This window comes from Castor canadensis, chromosome 13 (assembly GCF_047511655.1).
Source record: "Castor canadensis chromosome 13, mCasCan1.hap1v2, whole genome shotgun sequence".
Taxonomy (NCBI): domain Eukaryota; kingdom Metazoa; phylum Chordata; class Mammalia; order Rodentia; family Castoridae; genus Castor; species Castor canadensis.
The window spans coordinates 50,347,401-50,367,831 of record NC_133398.1 but is presented as its reverse complement, the minus strand read 5'-3'; the positions used below and the strand labels follow the sequence as shown (position 1 = coordinate 50,367,831).

General features: G+C 36.3%; 1 protein-coding gene and 1 pseudogene across 1 annotated transcript; both read left to right on the top strand.

Moving 5' to 3' along the window:
* The first annotated feature begins 1,016 nt into the window (after window positions 1–1,016).
* On the top strand, window positions 1,017–1,547 carry LOC109689981 (interferon alpha-4-like). The gene has a single exon (XM_020169107.1). It carries the CDS (start codon window positions 1,017–1,019, stop codon window positions 1,545–1,547), a length of 531 nt encoding a protein of 176 aa, XP_020024696.1.
* A 2,526-nt stretch (window positions 1,548–4,073) lies between these two features.
* LOC109690055 (interferon alpha-8-like) lies at window positions 4,074–4,667 on the top strand (annotated as a pseudogene).
* Window positions 4,668–20,431: the final 15,764 nt, after the last annotated feature.

Below are 20,431 nucleotides of genomic sequence, written 5' to 3'. Positions count from 1 at the left end.
TCAGGTTCTTTTTTCCTGTTGGGTTAGTATCTGAGTCACAAAATAAGAATTGACATTTTCTTCATGGAAGATAGAAAAAAGTGTTTGAAAGATTAGAACACGTGATGAATAGATGGGTTAAGGGAGAAATTTCCTCATTTGTTTGATCTCAAAGTCATATTCTTACAGGAGACCTTTAAATGATATGGGCTGTGATTGGCTATATTGTTGGATCTGGTGATAGTTGAGCATCAAAACTTATAAGTATATGGCAGGATTTTAAAATTAAAGCATACAGTTGATATACTATCCTATAATTCTACCAAAGTGTTTTAATAACACATCAGTAATTTTGTGAAATCCTCAAAGAAAGCTGGTGACACTGCTTGGACAAATAACTGCTAGTGAAATTAAAATTATTTTTCCACATGAAACAAAAGTAAAAATAAATTCCAACCAAGCTAGGTGAGGAAAAGGATTCAATTTTTCACCTTTCAAATAGCTTTCATGGTTTTGAAGTATATTATTCCATCAATTAATTCCACATAATTTGATACATATAACTTACATATATAAATTGAATTTAAAAACTCTAAATATTTAATTGTAAAATTAAAGTTCAAAAGACTTTAGCTTTGTTAGCTTAATCTATGTCATCCTTAACTGTTCTTTTATAAGAAAAGTAAACTTAACTCTTTTCATGTCTATAGTACAGCTGTAGATACTATATATATATATGTCTGTTAAATTTAGTTACAATTTTAGTAAGAAATAATTTTCTACCAAAGATTTAGAAGGGGAACTGAGGAAGTGATAATGAAAACCAAAGTGAGTGAGAAGCACTGTGCAAAATGCAAGTAGAAAATGCATAAAGGAAGTAAAAGGAGAAGCAGAAAGTAAGGGGAGGGCAATCAGAAAATGCAACATGGAACGTTCCCTACTTAAGTCAACTGAGCACATCAGGTCTTCAGAGAACCTAGAGCTGAGGTCCAGGATCACCCACCTCAGCCAGGCCAGCAGCATCTGCAACATCCCCAATGGCCTTGTCCTTTGCTTTACTAGTGGCCCTGGTGGTACTCAGCTGCAGATCAGCTTGTTCCCTGGGTTGTGACCTGCCTGAGACCTTTGGTCTGGGAAATAAGAGGGCCTTGATACTCCTGGGACAAATGAGGAGAATCTCTCCTTTCTCCTGCATGAAGGACAGAAATGACTTTGGATTCCCCCAAGAGGAGTTCAATTGTAACCAGGTCCAGAACGCTCAAGCCATCTCTGTCCTCCATGAGATGACCCAGCAGATCTACAACCTCTTCAGCACAAAGGCCTCCTCTGCTGCTTGGGATAATACACTTTTACACAAATTCTGCACTGGCCTCTCTCAGCAGCTGAAAGACTTGGAAGCTTGTCTGACACAGGAGGTGAAGGAGGAAGAACCTCCTCAGATGCATGAGGACTCCACACTGGCTGTGAGGAATTACTTCCACAGGATCACTCTCTACCTGGAAGAGAAGAAATACAGCCCTTGTGCCTGGGAGGTTGTCAGAGCAGAAATCATGAAAGCCTTCTCTTAGCAAACTTGCAAGAACATTTAAGAATGAGACCTGATCCAACAATTAAATGACTCTCAATGACTAATGCATTTGAAACTATTTCCACAATTCTGCAATTACAAAGACTCATTTCTGCTGTAATTGTGACATGAATTCAATCTGTATGTCAAATGGTTTCAGCAGCATTAAGCAACATTTTGTTCAACTCTATAGGCATTTGTTTCTCATATTCATGTAGTTATATTCATTATTTACATAAATATGTATTTATTTCCACATGTATAAGATTTAAATTATTTTATCTATATAATATCATGTACAACTTTACATTGGATTTAATCTAATAAAATATTTTTAATATATACCATTAATTTATTTTGCTTTCTTCATCAAATTTTTAGAATAGTAGATTGGGAATTGTTACTTCTTTCTTTCCTTTTTAAATTTCTTAAACTACTTTTAAACTCATACATAAAAACTTAAATTTTTACACATGAAAGGATTACATTACAACATCTATACACATATTCATTGGGTAATATTTAAATCAGGGTAAACATATTTTTCTCCTTCATCATTTACCTTTCTGGTGAAAATCCTCAAAATCCATTCCTCTAACTTTCTGAAGTGTGCAGTATATTACTGCATATTGTATTACTATATGTAGTCACGAGATTGTTTGACAGTATACCCGAGCATTTGGTCCTATCAGATTGTATTTTTTGCCCTTTGGTAATGTTTTTCTACCCTTCCCCTACCTTCTGTTCTCTCAGGTCTCTGACAACCACCCTCTATTTTCAACTTGTACGAGATCAACACTATTAGATTCCATATAGGGGTGCAATTATTAGGTACTTGTATGCCTATACCAGACCTAATTCACTTAACAACATTTCCTCCAAATCCATCCATGTTGTTGCGAATGTTAGGTTTACATTCTTTTTACAGCTGAACATTTCATGGTGTGTATATCCCACATTTTCTTTATCTGTTCATCTGTGGATGGACACTCAGAGCATTTCCATCTCTTGCCCACTGAAAATAGTGCTGCACAAACATGGGAGTGTGGGTGTCTCTGCCCCAGGATGATTTCATTGTTTTTGGATATATATAAACAGTATTGAGATTGCTGAATTTATGGTAATTTTACTTTTAATGTTTCAATGAACCTCTATACTGTCTTTTCTTACTTACTAATTTCTAAGCCACAAATAGTGTGCAAGGATTCCCTTCTCCTTGGCAAAACTTTCTCTTTAGTCTTTTTTGACAATTGCCTTTCTTTCTAGGTGACATGATATGTTCATGTTGCATTGTTCTACATTTCCTTGGAGATTAGTAATCTTGAGCATTTTCCATGTACCTGTTGACCATTTATGTTTCTCCTCTTGAGAATTGTGTTCTTAGATCTATTGCCTATTTTTCATTGATCTTTTGGCATTTTGCAGTTCAGGATTTGGAGATCCTTACAAATCCAAGTTATCAACACACATTAATTTCCCCCATAGAATCTCCATATTGATTTTGCAAGAATAAATGAAACTACTATCATGCTAATTACTATTAAATGTAAGAAACAAGTAAAAACAGACATCCTCTATGTAAGGATGTTTGTTGCCTTTTGGATACAGAGGTGACCATTAGATGCACAGTTCCTGCTTTCTGTGGTGTTGACTTTTGTATGAAAACTGACCTTAAAAGAATAATCATACATTAAGAGTAAGGAGGAGTGAAGCGAGGCACAGTGGCTTATGCCTGCCATCCAGCTACTTGGGAGGCATGGACAGGAAAAAAAGTTTTCAAGCTGGGTGTGGTGACAAGCACATGTCATCATCCTAGATATGGGGGAAGTATAAACAGGAGGGTGGGAGAGAAGTCCTCACTGCACAGCAGAAATTATTCCTGGGACCAGCACCACCAAAGATGCACCTTAAATTGTGGTCACGTGCATCCTCTCTTTAAAACAAATGATATGAAATCATTTGTTTTAAATGGCTAATAGGCAGATCTGTGTATATTTAGCAAAAATTGAGGAAGAGAGTCAGGCTTGGTGGCACACACCTGTAATCTCTGCGTTCAGGAGGCTGAGGTGGGAGACTCATAAATTGGAGGCCAGCCTAGAGTATTATCTTTATTATTTAACTTTATTTACTTGGAGGAAATATACTTTGAAATATCAATTCTTTGCTTGTTGTCAGAGACAAGACAAGAATACTGATCTCAGTTTATCAGCCTATAGAAAAACGTGATGCAGTGAACATTTGTCCATTACCCTGGAGGGATATTATACTCTCAAAAATTTACAAAAATGAAAAAATGGTTGAGAAATGCTGTTCAAAACTCCCGTAGCAAAAGTTTTTAATGCAAAAAATTTCTGTTCTTGCATTAAAAAAAAAGCAAAAACAGAAGGAGAAATTAACAGGGTTGACATTTGGAAACATCAAAGTTCTTTTGTTTTCACAAAAGAAGTATGAACAAATGCAGGTCTTCAGAGAAGTTAGAGGCAAAGGATCAAGATCACTCACCTCAGGAACACCTGCAACATCCCCAATGGCTCTGCTCTTTGCATTATTGGTGTCCCTGGTTGTGATCCGCTACAGATCAACCTGCTCTGTGAGCTGTGGCTTACCTCAGACCCACAGGCTTGGTCACAGAAGGGCCTTGATAATTCTGGGACAAATGAGGAGAATCTCTATTTTGTCCTTTCTGAAGGAAAGGATTCCCTTAGAATCCCTTAGGAGGAATCCCTTAGGATTCCCTTAGGAGAAGTTTGATGGCAAGCAGTTTCAGAAGGTTCAAACAATCTCTGTCCTCCATGAGATGACCCAGCAGATCTACAACCTCTTCAGCACAAAGGACCCATCTACTGCTTGAAAGAAGACCCTTCTGGACAAATTCTGCATTGGCCACTGTCAGCAACTGGAAGACCTGGAAGCCAATCTGACACAGGAGGTAGGCGGAGGAAGAGCCTCTCCTGATGCATGAGGACTCCACACTGGTTGTGAGGAAATTCTTCCATAAATCACACTCTACTTGAAAGAGAAGAAATACAGCCCAAGTTCCTGGGAGGTGGTCAGAGGACAAATCATGAGATCCTTCTCATCCTCAGCAAACTTGCATGAAAGGTTACAGAGTAAGGAATGAGACTAGATCCATCATGGAAATTACTTGCAGTGACTAATATACTTCCATAAGCTCTGCCATTACAAAACTCATTTCTGTTGTAACTGTGACAGGAGTACAAAACAATATTTTCCTCAAAATTGACCATTCAGAAATATTTGCTCATCTATTTACTGAAATATTTCTTAATGAAGCAACATACAAAATCTGAATTATTGCCATTCACATAATTGCTTGTGTATATTCCCATTGTAGATAATGTAATAAAAATACATTCTTTAGTTTTAGTCAGTTTCTTATTTTCCTTTGTTCATTGAAGTTTTAACATAAAAGCTTGTTGTATGTGTTTATTTTTTTAAATAACATCAAGCCTGAATAGGCAACTTGTTTAAAATTGAGTGCTAGAATTGATATATCTATTGTTGTTAGATTGAAATTAAGAGTAAAAATTCACTTAATCTATGTCAGATTGCATGTGGTTGTCAGACTATAGAAGTAAACAAATATACTTCTTGATCTCCTTTGTCTTTGATATTCACAGAGAAAGAAACAAAAAAAAAACATAATCACACTTAAGCAATGCTGTTTTGTTAAATCCTATCATAAGGAAAAAAGAAATTCTCTTGCAAAAGGTAGAGTGAAGCATGTTAGGACATAAAACCAAAAGGAGAGATATCTGTCCTATATATTCATTGATATGCATTATGTGCAAATATCCAATGCCATTTGGATATTGAGTTTGAAATTTACAGGTGCTACAATGCTTAAGGCTTCTAATGTGGTTGCACCGTGTTCATTTGAAGAATATTCAGAGAGAAAATCTTCTTGATGCTATGTTGACTATCAGCAAGCTGCTCTGAGGACTGAAACCATCAATACAGAGGGAAAATGGATGGAACAGGTGGTGTGTAGTGAGAGCTGTATGTGTAGAATTCAAGAGCAGATGACTGGAAGTTATGGAAGGTGAATAAGAGAGAACTCCCTTGATCTTTTTCCTCCCAGGAGCCAGTCACTTTCCTGCTTTCACTTTCATCATTCTCAGACTCTCATTTGTTTTCCTTGTGTTTCAGTATTCTGAACTGCAATTGAAGTTTGAATGTCAATGATAGAAAGAGAAAAAATGATCCCTTAAAATGAAATGTCCTAAAAACTGTTTTAGGACATTTTCCTTTACAATTTTACTTAACTAGTTTACTTCTAGCATTAAGAGAAAAGAAAGTAATTGCCAATCACCATGATACTTCATGGTGATTAATATTAAAAATATTAAGGAGAGTATAAATTTTTAAAACCCCAAAATTCAAAAAAAAAAGCATAAATTCACTACATTTAGCACCATATTTGATCTCAAGCACCACATCTCATCTGTGAGAGGAAGAAAGCTGACCCAAGGAGTTCACCTGAACTGCCTCACCTGGCCAGAGAAGAAGAGCCAGGACTGGGGCCATGGCTCCAGTGACAGAGGCCTGACAAGCAAGGTCAAGGCTGAGCCAACCCCAGACTGGAAAAAAATGAAGTTAGCATCTCAGAAGTGGAGAGGGAAAAGAAGAGAAGTGGAAAAGCATGTTGGTTATTTCTTTCACACCTTTCCTGTTTGTGTAAATATTTTTCATGGTAGCTTTTATGCAACCGATGCACTTCAAAAATCATTTTAATATATCAGATATGTCTGTATTAAATCATGGCATATGGTTATACAATACAGTAACTATTACAAAAATAGTTCATCATGATTTTACTTAGATCCCATTTAAACACTGAAAACCCACACAGTTGTTAATTTGTTGGGCAGAATTAAACAATGAGCCCAGTCCATCACCAACATATCTCATTTTCAATGATAATATGATTCCTGGAAATTATTGGTTTTAACAAATTATTCAATTTGTGTCCTCACATTTCTTTACTGTAACATATTTAAAACAAATTTCATTGGAACAGCCGACAAGAATTCTTTTACCTACCTCCTAGTAATTTTACACCTGGTTTTGTGAATATTACAATTTTGTATAGATCTAAAAATCACCAAATTACAAAGAAATAAAGGCTGACACACTTCCCATACAAAATGAAAGTAGGAAACTGCATCAGTGAGAAATAGTTACTTAGTACTCAAGAGTCAAAAGGAAGTAAAAACCAGCTTAATTACCACATAAACTATGTATCCTCTCTGCCCAGGTCCTCCCAACTCGGCCACTGGTGAAAACCACACAGGTGACCTCGGCCTCCTCTCCCTGACCATGGATTTTTTCTAAAACTCAGCCTCCGAGGGTTCACCGCAATCTCAGCCCAGGGCCGCAGATGTCCCCAAAGTGCAGGCTCTGCGCTCATGTCCAGAAAGACACCATCCAAGGCATTAGTGGAGCCCGGCTCCTCTGACATCCGGAGCAACCATCCTGGAGTATTAAAGCAGCACAAGGTGACATGGCCAGGTGGATAATTTATATTCTGAAATAAAAAATAGGTTTTTTTATTTTCTTAAATAAATAATGTTAAATAATAATGTTTAGTGTATTTGTTTTAATACTTGAAGATATCTTCAGATTCCAAACTCTGAAATACAGTATTTATAGGAAAGACTTTTAACAATGGTGTATATGAAAAACACTTGTCAGTGAGGTTGAGGATAGCTTTGGTAACTGTTCAAAAAGCAATCTCTGTATTCAGGTCTATCTTCAGGGATGGAGAATCAGGAGTGCTGACCTGCGAGCTGTTTTTCCCTGTATTTGGTTGGTTCACTATTTGTGGATTCAAAGAGAGCTTTGTTTGTTGCTGATTATGGGACCTTGTGTGTGTACTTTGGGGACCCCAAATGTCTTCCTTCTTCAGGGTAGTTAGTCCACCACTGGGGTTTAGGGATGTCAACAATCTGCCATCTTGCCCCATCTCCTCTGAGATTGAATCACAGTGTAGTTTTGATTAGCATTTTATTAATGGCCAAGGGTGGTGAACATTTTTCATGTATTTACTGGTCATTTGTATTTCAATTCATTTGTTCATTCATTGGTTCTTTTTAATTTTTAATTTTTTAAATATATTCTGAATAATACCTTGTCAGATGAATAGCTAACAAAGGTTTTCTCCTATTCTACTATTCTCCTAATTCTCCTATTCTATTCACTGTAGTAATTGTTTCCCTTGCTGTTTAGAATCTATTTTATTTGATGCTATTCCATTTATCAACTGAATATATATTCTTTTTCCTCAAACCCTCTTCTTTAGCTTATACTGATGTTGCCAAAATTTAGCCCAGGTCTTCACAGTCATTCTATATAATCAGCCCACCAGCCAATTCTACTAAAAAAGGGCATCAGGAAGTTGGTAAGGGAACTCTTCACCACAAGAACCATGTATAAATGTGGTGTACAAACAAGAAAGGTGCCCAGGTTGTGACCTGCTGAGGAAACTGCAGGGATCCAGGGAGTAGAAGCTGAGCTGTATTGTGTGGTTTCCCTCACAACAAAGACACCTTCCCTCCAGGAGCCTGCAGGCCAGCACTGAGGCCATCAAAGCCAGCACTGGCAGGTATTCACCAGGGAATATTTGCTGGGACCCATAAGTGTAGCTGCTCCACTTTGTGGCATATTTTGAATATAGACCATTCCTGGAGTTGTTGCACCCATCCTCCGTGGCAATGAAGGACAGCACAGAACAGGTATCCACCAGAGAAAATTTAATGCAGCCTAGTATTGGCTCACAGAGATTCCAAAAAACATGGAACAGTATTGCCTAAGAAGTTGCTGAGTGCAAAGCACCAGCAGTGGCAGTGATATCAACAACAATAGGAAGTTGTACTTGCAGTGCTACCAGAGACCTTCACCAGTGAGAAAATCTGACAAAATACTGCATGTTTTTATAACTATAGGTTCTATAGGTTCTAGGGAGTTGAGGGGTAAATTTGCAAGTATAGATGGGGTGAAACTACCAAGTTGACAGGACAAACTCTAGAGATCCTACTTAGATCTCTAATCACCCCTCTCTCCCCATAATTCCAAAGGCAGGAGTCCATTTAGCCTTCCATCTAGTGGACTGAAAGACTCAGACACAGAGTATGCATGTGTGGTAGGGATCAACTGCTGGGAAAAGCAATAAAAAATTCATAATTTTTATGTAAATGTTGTGTTTGTTGCTGCTAAACCTGTGGTGTAGATTTTTTACTCATTTGTAGCTTCTTTTTCTGTACACCCAAATAGCAGGTTTGCATTCTCATCCCCCAATTTCTCTTCTTTCTGTCTACCTACCCATAATTCTCCTTCACTACCAATGCTTTTAGTGGATAGCTTCCCAGATATTTTTCAGTCCTGTGGTATTCATATATTTTGTCTATTTGTTCAATTTTCTCCATTTCCCCCCCACATCCTATGTCTCCTATCTTAATACCTACTTGAACTTTTCTACCTATCCCAGTCTGCTTCTAGGTTAACCCTTTCTATTAGCTCAGCCACCATAAACTATTCACCTCATGTTGTATACTAGAGCTAACCCCTGTATCCCTCCCATCATAACCCTTACTACCTTTAGTCTTCTAGAATCAGGAAGATTTATTTTTCTTCAACAGACAACTAAAGATACTGGAACAGTAGCAATAATTGGCACTTCTTAGAGATTACTCTAATTTCAAGGCTGCAGCTTAATAACTGTCAAAGCCTTAGTAGCTAAGACTCTTCACCCAATGTAGAAAATGAGGTAGAATCCACCATCTTGAGAGCAATAAGCTGAAGAGTATACTATTAAGCCACTACCCACCCCCCATCTAGAGACAAGAAAACACACCAGAACTCAACCACCACCCAGTCCTGTATGGTCTTTCTTAAAACCTCAACTAAAGAGATACATGGGACTGGAATCTCCCAAAAATTACCCCACATACATAAATTTCAACATAGAAATATGAACCAACAAGGCAACAACTCTCCCTAAAAAACTAATTCCACAACTAAGGATCTAAACAACAACAAAGAGGAGAAAATATCAAGTATCAAATTCCAACAAATAATAGTAAAAATGATAAATGAGCTCAAAAAGATTACACATGAGCTAGTGATTGAACTCAAAGGAATATAAATAAACAACTAAAAGTGTTCAAAGAGAATTCAAACAAAAAATACCATTAAGAATACCATGCAACAGTGGAACAGAATAGAGGACCCAGATATGAAGCCACAAAACTATAACCAACTTGTCTTTAACAAAGGAGCTAAAAAATATACGATGGAGAAATAGCAGCCTTTTCAACAAAAACTGCTGGGAAAACTGGTTAGCAGTCTGCAAAAAACTGAAAGTAGATCCATGTATATCACCCTATACCAAGATTAACTCAAAATGGATCAAGGATCTAAATATCAAACCACAAACTCTAAAGTTGATACAGGAAAGAGTGGGAAATACTCTGGAATTAGTAGGTATAGGTAAGAACTTTCTCAACGAAACCCCAGCAGCACAACAACTAAGAAATAGCATAGATAAATGGGACCTCATAAAGCTTAAAAGCTTCTGTTCATCAAAAGAAATGGTCTCTAAACTAAAGAGAACACCCACAGAGTGGGAGAAAATATTTGCCAACTATACATCAGACAAAGGACTGATAACCAGAATATATAGGGAACTTCAAAAATGAAATTCTCCCAAAGCTAATGAACCAATAAAGAAATGGGCAAGTGAACTAAACAGAACTTTCTCAAAAGAAGAAATTCAAATGGCCAAAAAACATAAAAAATGCTCACCATCTCTAGCAATAAAGGAAATACAAATTAAAGACACACTAAGATTCCACCTCACCCCTGTTAGAATAGCCATCATCAGCAACACCACGAACAACAGGTGTTGGTGAGGATGCAGGGAAAAAGGAACCTTCTTACACTGTTGGTGGGAATGTAAAACTAATACAACCATTCTGGAAAAAAATTTGGAGGCTACTTAAAAAGCTAGACATTGATCTAGCATTTGATCCAGCAATACCACTCTTGGGGATATACCCAAAAGACTGTGACACAGGTTACTCCAGAGGCACCTGCACACCCATGTTTATTGTGGCACTATTCACAATAGCCAAGTTATGGAAATAGCCAAGATGCCCCACCACTGATGAATGGATTAAGAAAATGTGGTATGGTATCTATACACAATGGAATTTTATGCAGCCATGAAGAAGAACGAAATGTTATCATTCACTGGTAAATGGATGGAATTGGAGAACATCATTCTGAGTGAGGTTAGCCTGGCCCAAAAGACCAAAAATCGTATGTTCTCCCTCATATGTGGACATTAGATCAAGGGCAAACACAACAATGGGATTGGACTTTGAGCACATGATAAAAGCGAGAGCACACAAGGGAGGGGTGAGGATAGGTAAGACACCTAAAAAACTAGCTAGCATTTGTTGCCCTTAACACAGAGAATCTAAAGCAGATACCTTAAAAGCAACTGAGGCCAATAGGAAAAGGGGACCAGGAACTAGACAAAAGGTTAGATCAAAAAGAATTAACCTAGAAGGTAATACACACGCACAGGAAATCAATGTGAGTCAATGCCCTGTATAGCTATCCTTATCTCAACCAGCAAAAACCCTCATTCCTTCATATTATAGCTTATACTCTCTCTACAACAAAATTAGAAATAAGGGAAAAATAGTTTCTGCTGGGTATTGAGGGGGTGGGGGAAGAGGGAGAGAGCAGAGTGGGTGGTAAGGGAGGGGGTAGGGGCAGGGGGGAGAAATGACCCAAGCCTTGTATGCACATATGAATAATAAAAGAAAAAAAAAGAATACCATGCAAGATATGAAAGAAGAATTAATGAAGAGGTAGAGATCCTGAAAAATAAAAGGAAATGAATTTGAAATGAACAGACCCATACCAAAAGAGAAAGGTTGGCTAACAAAGTGGAGCAAGATGAAAATAGGTTATCAGGAATGGAAAACAAAGTGGAGGAATTTGATAAGACAGTCAAACATCATGAAAAAATGCTAAGAAAATGTGAATGAAACATACAAGATATCTGTGACATTGTCAGAAAAACCAAATCTACAATCATGGGCATAGAAGAAAGAGAAGAGATACAAACTAAGAGCATAGATAACTTATACAATAACATAATAGCTGAAATCTTCCCCAATCTTGAGAAATGGAGGGACACTCAATTGTAGGAGGCTTATAGAATAAACCAGAACAGGACCAGAAAAGCAACACTCTCAGATATATCACATTCAAAGCACTCAATATACAGAACTAAGAAAGAATACTGATAATTGCAAATGAGAAAAAACAGATCACATAGAAAGGCTAATCCATTAGAATAACATCAAATTTCTCAACAGAAATTCTAAATGCAGGAAGAGCACAGAAAGATATATTTCAGGCCCTGAAAGAAAACAACTATCAACCTACATGAGTGTATTCAGCAAAACTATCCTTCCTAACTGAAGGAGAAATGAAAACTTCCACAACAAACAAAAACTAGAGGAATTCGTTACTAGCAAACCAGCACTGCAAAAAATACTTAAATTTCTCCTAAACAAAGAAAAAGAAATTAGAATCAATCAGGAAAATTCAAATAAATAAACAAATAAACAAACCCCTTTGACCAAGCAGACTAGCAAAACAAGGAATGGGGAAAAGTAAACTTCAGGGGAACAAATGACTGGAAACATCACATACCTATCAATACTAACACTGAATGTTAATGGCCTCAATATCTCATTCAAAAGACATGGAATACCAAATTGTGTTGAAAAATAAGACCCAAACATTTGTTGCTTGTACAAAACACATGTCACTGAGAAAAACAAACTGGCTTAGAACACAGGGTAGGAAAAGATTTCTAAGCCAATGAACCCCCCCCAAACAGGCAGGAGTAGCTATAGTTATATCTGATAAATCAGACTTTAGATTAAAATCAGACTTTAGATTAAAACCACTATTAAGCTCACTTTATATTAATAAAAGGAAAAATTCATCAAAAAGAAATAACAATTCTTAACATATACGCACAAAACATTGGTGCAAGCAACTACACTAAAAAACTCTAATGACTTAAAGCATAGACACCAACAAAGTGATAGTTGGAGAACTTAATACCCCACTGTCACCAAGAGATAGGTCATACAGACAAAAAAAATTGAAGAAACATCAGAATTAATAAACACTTTAGGCCAAATGGACATAATAGATAAATACAGAGTATTTCATCCAACCATCATGCAAAACACATTCTTCTCAGCAGCTCATGGAACTTCCTCCAAAATAGATCATATTTTAGGACACAAAGCAAGTCTTAACAAAGTTAAGAAAGTTGAAGTAACTCCTATATCATATCAGATCACAATGCAATGTAATTAGAACTCAACAAGAAAAGAAACTACAAAAAATATTCCAACACATGGAGACTGAGCAAGACACTTCTGAATGACCAGTAGGTCATCATTGAAAAAATAAAGGAAGAAATCAAAAAGTTTCTAGAAAATAATAAAAATGAAAACACATCCTTACCAGGACCTTTGGGACACAGCAAAGGCTATGCTAAGGGGAAAGTTTATAGGTGTGAGTTCCTACATTAAAGAACAGAGACATCTCAAATAAACAACCTAATGTTGCACCTTAAGCTTCTAGAAAAACAAGAACAAACCAAACCTAAAACTAACCAACAGAGAGAAATAAGGAAGATCAGGACTGAGATTAATGATATCAAGACCAAAAAACCAAAAAACTATTTAAAAAAATCAATGAAATAAAAAATTTATCTCTTCAAAAGAGATTAACAAGATAAATAACCCCTTAGCCAACCTGGCTAGATGGAATAGGGAAGAGACTTGATTTAATAAAATCAGACATGAAAAATGGGACATAGCCACAAATACTAATGAAATCTAGAGGATGATTAGAGAATACTTTGAAAACTTAAATTTAAGTAAACTGCAAAATGAATAACTTTCTAGATGCATTTAACCTGCCACAATTGAACTAAGGGACATCAACCACCTAAACAGATCTAAAATAAACAATGAAATTGAAGTGGTAATAAAGAGTCTCCACACAAAGAAAAGCCTGGGACCTGATGGAATTCATGGCTGAATTTTACCACACCTTTAAAGAAGAACTTATACCAATATTCCTCAGATTTTTCCAGGAAATAGTGAAGGAACACTACCAAACTCATCCTATGAAGCCAGCATTACACTTATTCTAAAACCCAACAAAGATAAGAGAATTACAGTTCAATATCTTTAATGAGTATGACACAAAAGTTAATAAAATTTTGGCAAAGCAAAATTCAACAACACATCAAAAAGATCATATACCATGACCAAGTTGATTTCATTCCAGGGATGCAAGGATGGTTCAACACTCACAAATGTATAATGGTAATGCTACACGTGCACAGAAGTAAAGACAAAAATCACATGATGATCGGAAAACATGCAGAATAAGTTTCTGACAAAATTCAACACCCTTTAATAATTAAAAAAACACTCTGAAGAAACTAGGAATAGAAGGAATGTTCTTCAACATAACAAAGCTAATTTATTTATACTAAATAAAGAACAACTGAAGTCATTCCTGCTAAAGTCAGTAATGAGACAAGGATGTCTATTTTGCTCACTCTTACTCAATATAGTTTTGGAATGCCTAGCCAAAGCATTAAGACTAGAGCAAGAAATAAAAGGAATTCAAATAGGGAAGGAAGAAGTCAAACAATCCCTCTTTACAGATGACATGATCCTATTCCTAAAAGACCCTAAGAACTCCAACTCCACCAAAAAACTATTAGAAATCAAAAACTCTTTTGGCAAAGTAGCAGGATACAAATTCAATATCCAAAAATCAGTAGGCTTTCTGCATACCAACAGTGAACAGATTGAGAAAGAAATCAGGGAAACAATCCCATTTACAATAGCCTCAAAAACAATAGTGTATATTGAAATAAATGTAGTGAAGGAAACCAACACCTTTTATTTATTTATTTATTTATTTACTTACTTTCTAACATATTTTAGTTTTTTTTATTCACATGTGCATACATTATTTGGGTAATTTCTACCCCCTGTATCGTCCCCCACCCTTTTCCCCCTTTCCCCCTCACTTCCAGGCAGGTCATCCTCTGCCTTTATCACTAGTTTTGTTGAAGAAAAGAGACAAGCCTAATAAGGAAGACAAAGCGTTTTTGCTAATTGAGTTGAGGATAGCTATACAGAAATATTCCTAGCATTGCTTTCATGTACACGTGTTATGACCCATGTTGATTCATTACCCTGGTTACCGAACCCCTTCTCATGATAACCTCTGTTGCTTTAAGGTTTCTGTATTAGTTCCTCTGGAGTGGGGACATCAAACACATTCATGTTTTCAGTTTTCTACCTATTTCTATATCACCGAAATGTGCTTTCCCCTTATCATGTGATCCAAGTCCAACCACATTGTTGCATTTGCCCTAGATTTAAAGTCTGAATATGAGGGAGAACATATGAGTTTTGGTCTTCTGAGCTTGGCTGACCTCACTCATGATGATGTTCTCCAGTTCCATCCATTTACCTGCAAATGATAAGATTTCATTCTTCTTCATGGCTGAGTAAAATTCCATTGTGTACAAGTCCATATTTTCTTTGTCCATTCATCAGTAGAGGGGCATCTTGGCTGTTTCCATAACTTGGCTATTATGAATAGCACCACAATAAACATGGGTGTGCAGGTGCCTCTGGAGTAATCTGTGTTGTATTTCTTTGGGTATATCCCCAGGAGTGGGATAGCTGGATCATATGACAGGTCTATGTTTAGGCCTTTAAGAAGTCTCCAAATTTTTTTCCAGAGTGGTTGTACCAGCTTGCATTCCCACCAGCAGTGTATGAGGGTTCCTTTTTCCTCACATACTCACCAACACATGTTGTTGGTGGTGTTTTTGATGATGGTTATTCTAACAGGGGTGAGGTGGAATCTTAGTGTGGTTTTAATTTGCATTTCCTTTATTGCTAGAGATGGTGAGTATTTTTTCAAGTGTTTTTTTTTTTTTTGCCATTTGAATTTCCTCTTTTGAGAAAGTTCTATTAAGTTCAGTTGCCCATTTTTTAGTTGGTTCATTGATTTTAGGAGAGTTTAGTTTCTTAAGTTCCCTGTATATTCTGGTTATCAGTCCTTTGTCTGATGTGCAGCTGGCAAATATTTTCTCCCACTCTGTGAGTGGTCTCTTCAGTTTAGAGGCCACTTCTTTTGTTGTGCAGAAGCTTTTTAATTTTATGAAGTTCCATTTGTCCATCCTTTCTCTTAGTTTCTGGGCTGCTGGGTTTCTATTGAGGAAGTCCTTGCCTATACCTATTAGTTCCAGAGTGTTTCCTGCTCCTTCCTTTAGTAACTTCAGAGTTTCAGGTCTGATAGTTAAGTCCTTGATCCATTTTGAGTTGATACTAGTACAGGGTGATAGACATGGATCTAGTTTCAGTTTCTTGCAGATGGATAACCACTTTTCCAAGCAACATTTGTTGAAGAGGCTGTCTTTTCTCCATCGTATGTTTTTGGCATCTTTGTCAAAAATGAGGTGGGTATAGTTGTGTGGATTCATCTCTGGATCTTCTATTCTGTTCCACTGGTCTTCATGTTTGTTTTTATGCCAGTACCATGCTGTTTTTATTGCTTTGTAATATAGTTTAAAGAAGGGTATTGTGATACCTCCAGCATTGTTTTTTATGCTTCGTATTGCCTTGGCTATTAGGGGTCTCTTGTGTTTCTAAATGAACTTTTGAGTAGATTTTTCAGTCTCTGTGATGAAAATCATTGGGATTTTTATGGGAATTGCATTAAACGTAGATTGCTTTTGTTAGTATAGCCATTTTTACTATGTTCATTCAACTGATCAATGAGCATGGGAGATCTTTCTATCTTCTGTAATCTTCCTCAATCTCTTTCTTCAGGAGTTTGTAGTTCTCCTTATAGAGTTCATTCACATCTTTTGTTAAATTTACTCCTAGGAATTTGATTTTTTGAGGCTATTGTGAATGGAATTGTTATCTTATATTCCTTCTCAGTTTGTTCATTGTTGGTGTATAGAAAAGCTAATGATTTTTCTAGGTTGATTTTGTATCCTGACACATTACTGTAACTGTTTATGGTGTCTACGAGTTTTGGGGTTAAGTTTTTGGGTCTTTAAGGTATAGGATCATATCATCTGCAAATAAGGATATTTTGACAGTTTCTTTACCTATTTGTATTCCTTTTATTTCTTCTTCTTACCTAATTGCTCTGGCTAGAAATTCCAGTACTATGTTGAATAGGATTGGGCATAGTGGGCACCCTGGTCTCGTTCCTGATTTTAGGGGGAATGGTTTCAGTTTTTCACTGTTAAGTATGATGTTGGCTGTAGGTTTGTCATAAATAACCTTTACAATGTTGAGGTACATTCCTTCTATTCCTAGTTTTCTTAGAGCTCTTATCATGAAGTGGTGTTGGATCTTGTAGAAGGCTTTTTCTGCATCTATTGAAATGATCAAGTGGTTTTTGTGTTTGCTTCTATTAATGTGCTGTTTTACATTTATAGATTTGCATATGTTGAACCATCCCTGCATCCCTGAGATGAAGCCAACTTGATCATAGTGTACAATCTTTCTGATGTGTTGTTGGATTCAGTTTGCCATTATTTTATTAAGGATTTTTGCATTGATATTCATTAAGGAAATTGGCCTATAATTCCTATTTTTGGATGTATCTTTGTCTGGCTTTGGGATGAGAGATATATTGGCTTCATAGAATGAGCTAGACAGTGTTCCTTCCCTTTCTATTTCATGAAACATTTAAGGAGAGTTGGTATTAGTTCTTCTTTAAATGTCTGATAGAATTCAGCAGTGAATCCATCAGGTCCTGGACTTTTCTTTTTTGGGAGACTCTTGATTGCTGCTTCAATTTCTTTTTATGTTATAGATCTATTCAGGTGATTGATATCCTCTTGGCTCAGTTTTGGGTGGTTGTAAGTTTCTAGAAATCTGTCCATTTCCTCAAGATTTTCAAATTTATTAGGGTATAGGCTCTCAAAGTAGTCTCTGATGATTTCCTGGATTTCCATGGTGTTTGTTATTATCTCCCCTTTTGCATTTCTGATTTTACTGATTTGAGTTTTTTCTCTCCTCATTTTAGTCAGGTTTGCCAGGGGTCTGTCAATCTTATTTATTTTTTCAAAGAATCAGCTTTTTGTTTCATTGATTCTTTGTATGGTTGTTTTGGTTTCTATTTCATTGATTTCATCCTTTATCTTAATTATTTCTCTCCTTCTGCTTGTTTTGGGATTTGCTTGTTCTTGTTTTTCTAGGAGTTTGAGTTGTAAAATTAGGTAATTGATTTGAGATCTTTCTGTCCTTTGAATATATGCACTTATGGCTATAAACTTTCCTCTCAGGACTGCTTTTGCTGTGTCCCATAGGTTCTGGTAAGTTGTGTTTTCATTTTCATTAACTTCCAGGAACCTTTTACTTTCTTCTTTTTTTCATCAATGACCCTTTCTTCATTTAGCAATGTGTTGTTCAGCTTCCAATTCTTTGCATGTTTTTTACTGCTGTTTTTGTTGTTGATTTCTAGTTTTAATATGTTGTGATCAGATAGAATGCATGGAATTATTTCTATTTTCTTATATTTGCTGAAGCTTGCTTTGTGCCCTAAGACATGATCAATTTTTGAGAAGGTTCCATGGGCTGCTGAGAAGAATGTGTATTGTGCAGAAGTTGGATGAAATATTCTGTAGACATCAGCTAGGTCCATTTGATCTATGGTGTGGTTTAGTTCTAGAATTTCTTTGTTCATTTTTTGTTTGGATGACCTATTTGTTGGTGATAGGGGGGTATTAAGGTCTCCCACTATCACTATGTTGGAGTTTATATATGTTTTTAGGTCCTTCAGAGTATGATTGATGAAATTAGGTGCATTGATGTTAGGTGCATATAAGTTGATAATTGTTATTTCCTTTTGGTGTATTTCCCCTTTTATTAGTATGGAATGTCCTCCTTTATCTCATTTGATCAATGCAGGTTTGAAGTCTACTTTGTCCTAGATAAGTATGGGTACTTCTGCCTGTTTTTGGGGACCTTTAGCTTGGTAAATCTTCTTCTAGCCTTTCACTTTCAGCCAGTGCTTATTTCTGTCGATGAGGTGTGTCTCCTGTAGGCAGCAGATTGTTGGATCTTCCTTTTTAATCTAGTTTCCCAGTTGGTGTCTTTTAATGGGGGAATTTAGTCCATTAACATTCAGTGTTAGTATGGATAAATACATGGTGATCCCTGTCATGTAGTTGTCTTTGTTGATTAAGGGTTTGATTATGTGTAGCTGAAACAATGTTACTCTTTCCTTTCTTGCCTTTTCTTCTCCTGTGGTTTGGTATTGCCTGCCCTTTCATAGTTTTGCTTGCTTTCATTATCTGTGTGCAGAATTCCTTGAAGAATCTTTTGTAGTGGTGGCTTGGTGGTCATGTATTGTTTTAATTTCTGCTTATCATGGAAGACTTTTATTGTTCCATCTATTTTGAATGATAGTTTTGCTGCATAAAGTATCCTAGGGTTGAAGTTATTTTCATTCAGTGCTTGGAAGATCTCACCCCATGCTCTTCTTGCTTTTAATGTTTCTGTTGAGAAGTCTGCTGTGATTTTGATGGGTCTCTTACAGCCTTCAATATTCTTTCCCTAGTCTCTGTATTTGCTGTTTTAATGATGATATGTTGTGTCATAGCTTTATTTTGGTCAGGTCTGTTTGGTGTTCTGGAGGCTTCCTGTACCTGAATGGCACAGTTTTCTCTAGATTTGGGAAATTTTCTGTTATTATTTTATTGAATATATTATGCATTTCTTTTGCTTGCACCTCTTCTCCTTCAATGCCCATGATTCTCAGGTTTGGTCTTTTGATGGAGTCAGTGAGTTCCTGAATTTTCTTTTCACAGGTCTTGAGTTGTTTAATTAATAGTTCTTCAGTTTTTCCTTTAATTGCCATTTCATCTTCAAGTTCTGAGATTGTCTTCTGTTTGTTCTATTCTGATGGAATGGCCTTCCATTTTGTTTTGTATGTCTGTTTCATTCTTTTTTTTTTTTTGAGGTTTTCCATATCATGGGTTACTTCTTCTTTAATATTGTTAATTTTTGCCCTTAATTCATTTATCTCTCTGCTTATGGTGATCTTTGTTTCAATTTGGTGTTTGTTTAGGGCTTCTATGATTTCATTTATTTGTTTCTGTGTTTTCTGATATTCTTGAGTTTTGTCATCTTGGAATTTCTTGAGTGCCTCCTGTACGTTTTGGTTGACCATGTCTAGTAGCATCTCTATTAAATTCTCTTTAATTATTTGTAGAATTTCTTCTTTCAGGTGGTCTTGCATTCTTTGTTGGGTTCCTTGGTATAGTTTATCTTTGTTTTGTTGGAGTCTGGGTCTGGGTATCAATTTTCTTCATTTTGCTCTAAATCCTGTACTACTTTATTTTGGGGGGAAGAATGGCTTCCATCCCTTTTTCTTCTTCCCATATTTCCACTAGGTACTGTTTCTGTCCCTGGACTATGTGTAATTTGGTATTAGCTGGGTTACAATGTTAATAATAACAAAATTATTAGAGAAGGTTAAAAAAGAGAAAGAGAAGGGAAGATAAAAGGAAGAGAGAAGAGAGGAAAAAAAGGAAAGAAATAAGGGGAAAAGAAATGGGAGTGATAGTGGGTGATAAACAGCAAACCAAGCTGGCAATCCCTTAAAGAAGGGAGAAAAAAAAATAACCAGTTCTGGAATGGTAGGATTGCAGGCTTAGTTGTTTTTAGTTCTTTAGTGTCCAGTCTGTGAGTGTCTCTT

Excerpts from the sequence above, each read along its gene's own strand:
- LOC109689981 (XM_020169107.1), top strand. The coding sequence starts at position 1,017 with ATGGCCTTGTCCTTTGCTTTACTAGTGGCCCTGGTGGTACTCAGCTGC.